General features: G+C 38.0%; 1 protein-coding gene across 3 annotated transcripts in view; it reads left to right on the forward strand.

The window, feature by feature from the left end:
* The window catches only part of si:ch211-266k8.4 (USP6 N-terminal-like protein), a 59,689-nt gene that overhangs the window by 36,287 nt on the left and 21,990 nt on the right, over positions 1-1,412 (forward strand). For all 3 annotated transcript variants that reach the window (XM_014032930.1, XM_014032923.1, XM_014032915.1), the window contains one exon: positions 635-810. In XM_014032930.1, coding sequence (XP_013888384.1) covers positions 635-810 — 176 coding nt within the window. The remainder of the gene's footprint in view (positions 1-634; positions 811-1,412) is intronic.

The raw sequence follows: 1,412 nt of genomic DNA on the forward strand, positions 1-1,412 counted from the left end.
AAATCTTATGTATTATTGTGATTATTGCAACATATTAAGTCATATCTCTGGCTCTGTTTGTGATCTCAGGGTGATCCAGGCGTCAAAACGTAGCTTTTAAAGCAGGAATCTGAAAATATGATCATTTAAACCAAGTTTAACCTAATCCTGGGTTTGATGTGACGCGTCGTTAGTTTTGTTTTTAAAACTGCTCTCTGTAAACGTGTTTGTTTTCAGAGGCTTTGACCATGCTTGCCTGCGTGCACGTACTTTTCCCAACATGACCAGTAGATTGTACAAGTGAGTCTTTGTGTTCACAGCTTGCCTGAGCAGACAGACCCCCTCCCCCGCCCCCCCTGAGTAAACATGGTGAGCTGCTGATAGCATTCATTCGTGTACAACAAGGACACAATCAAACCAAAGTATGCGTACAGTCCGCTCACAAAGCTGTTTCAGTGGGGGCAGGTCTGCAGTGGAATGATAAGTTGTTTTCTGTGTTTCTGGAGCTCAGTCCTGTTCTGATCAGTTCTTAAATGACATTTTCTACATTTCTGAGCCTTAAAGCACAAAATCTTAAAGGAGTTGTTTGTTTGCTTCACCTAAATGAACTAAAATCCTTGTTTAGAATGCTGACATAGTTTTTTTTTCCCCACAGGTTCAGCTCCAGGAGCTGTGAGTTTATATTCTCGGATGATGCGCTTGGCGCAGCGCTACGTTTTCAACAAACACTCTGTTGGAGAGAGAAGTCCTCAAACACAAACATCACCTGAGCAGCAGAGGCCTGGAGGCTTGTTTCAGAGACGAACCTCAGCCTCGTTCCCAAAAGTTCAGGTAAAACATCCCAACAGATCTGTTTACTCAGCTACTGTAAGGGTTCTCGTCTTTTTAGGGTCTAAAACCTAAAGAAGTACAACTTTTTTTAAGCTTGTATCCAGAGCTGCACATATAAATGAATCAGAGTTTCAGTACTGGTGTTCTGCAAAGAAGACATCAGCTTCACGCAAAAAAATATATATATATACAAATCAGGTCATTTTAAGAGTATGCACCTATAAAAACAATGCATTCATTTAAAACAACTTTCAAATTAGTTCAGTAATTTAACCTCTTGAGCCCCACGCAAACAACAGGCAGTTGAATCAGAAAGTAAACAAACTGTACAAAATGGGATTGTTGCAAATCTGTAAATACATTACAACTAATCTGTAAATACGTCACAACTAATCTGTAAATACGTTACAACTAATCTGTAAATAGTTAAAACAAATCTGTAAATACATTACAACTAATCTGTAAATACGTTACAACTAATCTGTAAAAACATTACAACTAATCTGTAAATACGTTACAACTAATCTGTAAATACGTTACAACTAATCTGTAAATACGTTACAACTAATCTGTAAATACGTCACAACTAATCTGTCAATACG

This window comes from Austrofundulus limnaeus, unplaced genomic scaffold (assembly GCF_001266775.1).
Source record: "Austrofundulus limnaeus strain Quisiro unplaced genomic scaffold, Austrofundulus_limnaeus-1.0 Scaffold7, whole genome shotgun sequence".
NCBI lineage: Eukaryota > Metazoa > Chordata > Actinopteri > Cyprinodontiformes > Rivulidae > Austrofundulus > Austrofundulus limnaeus.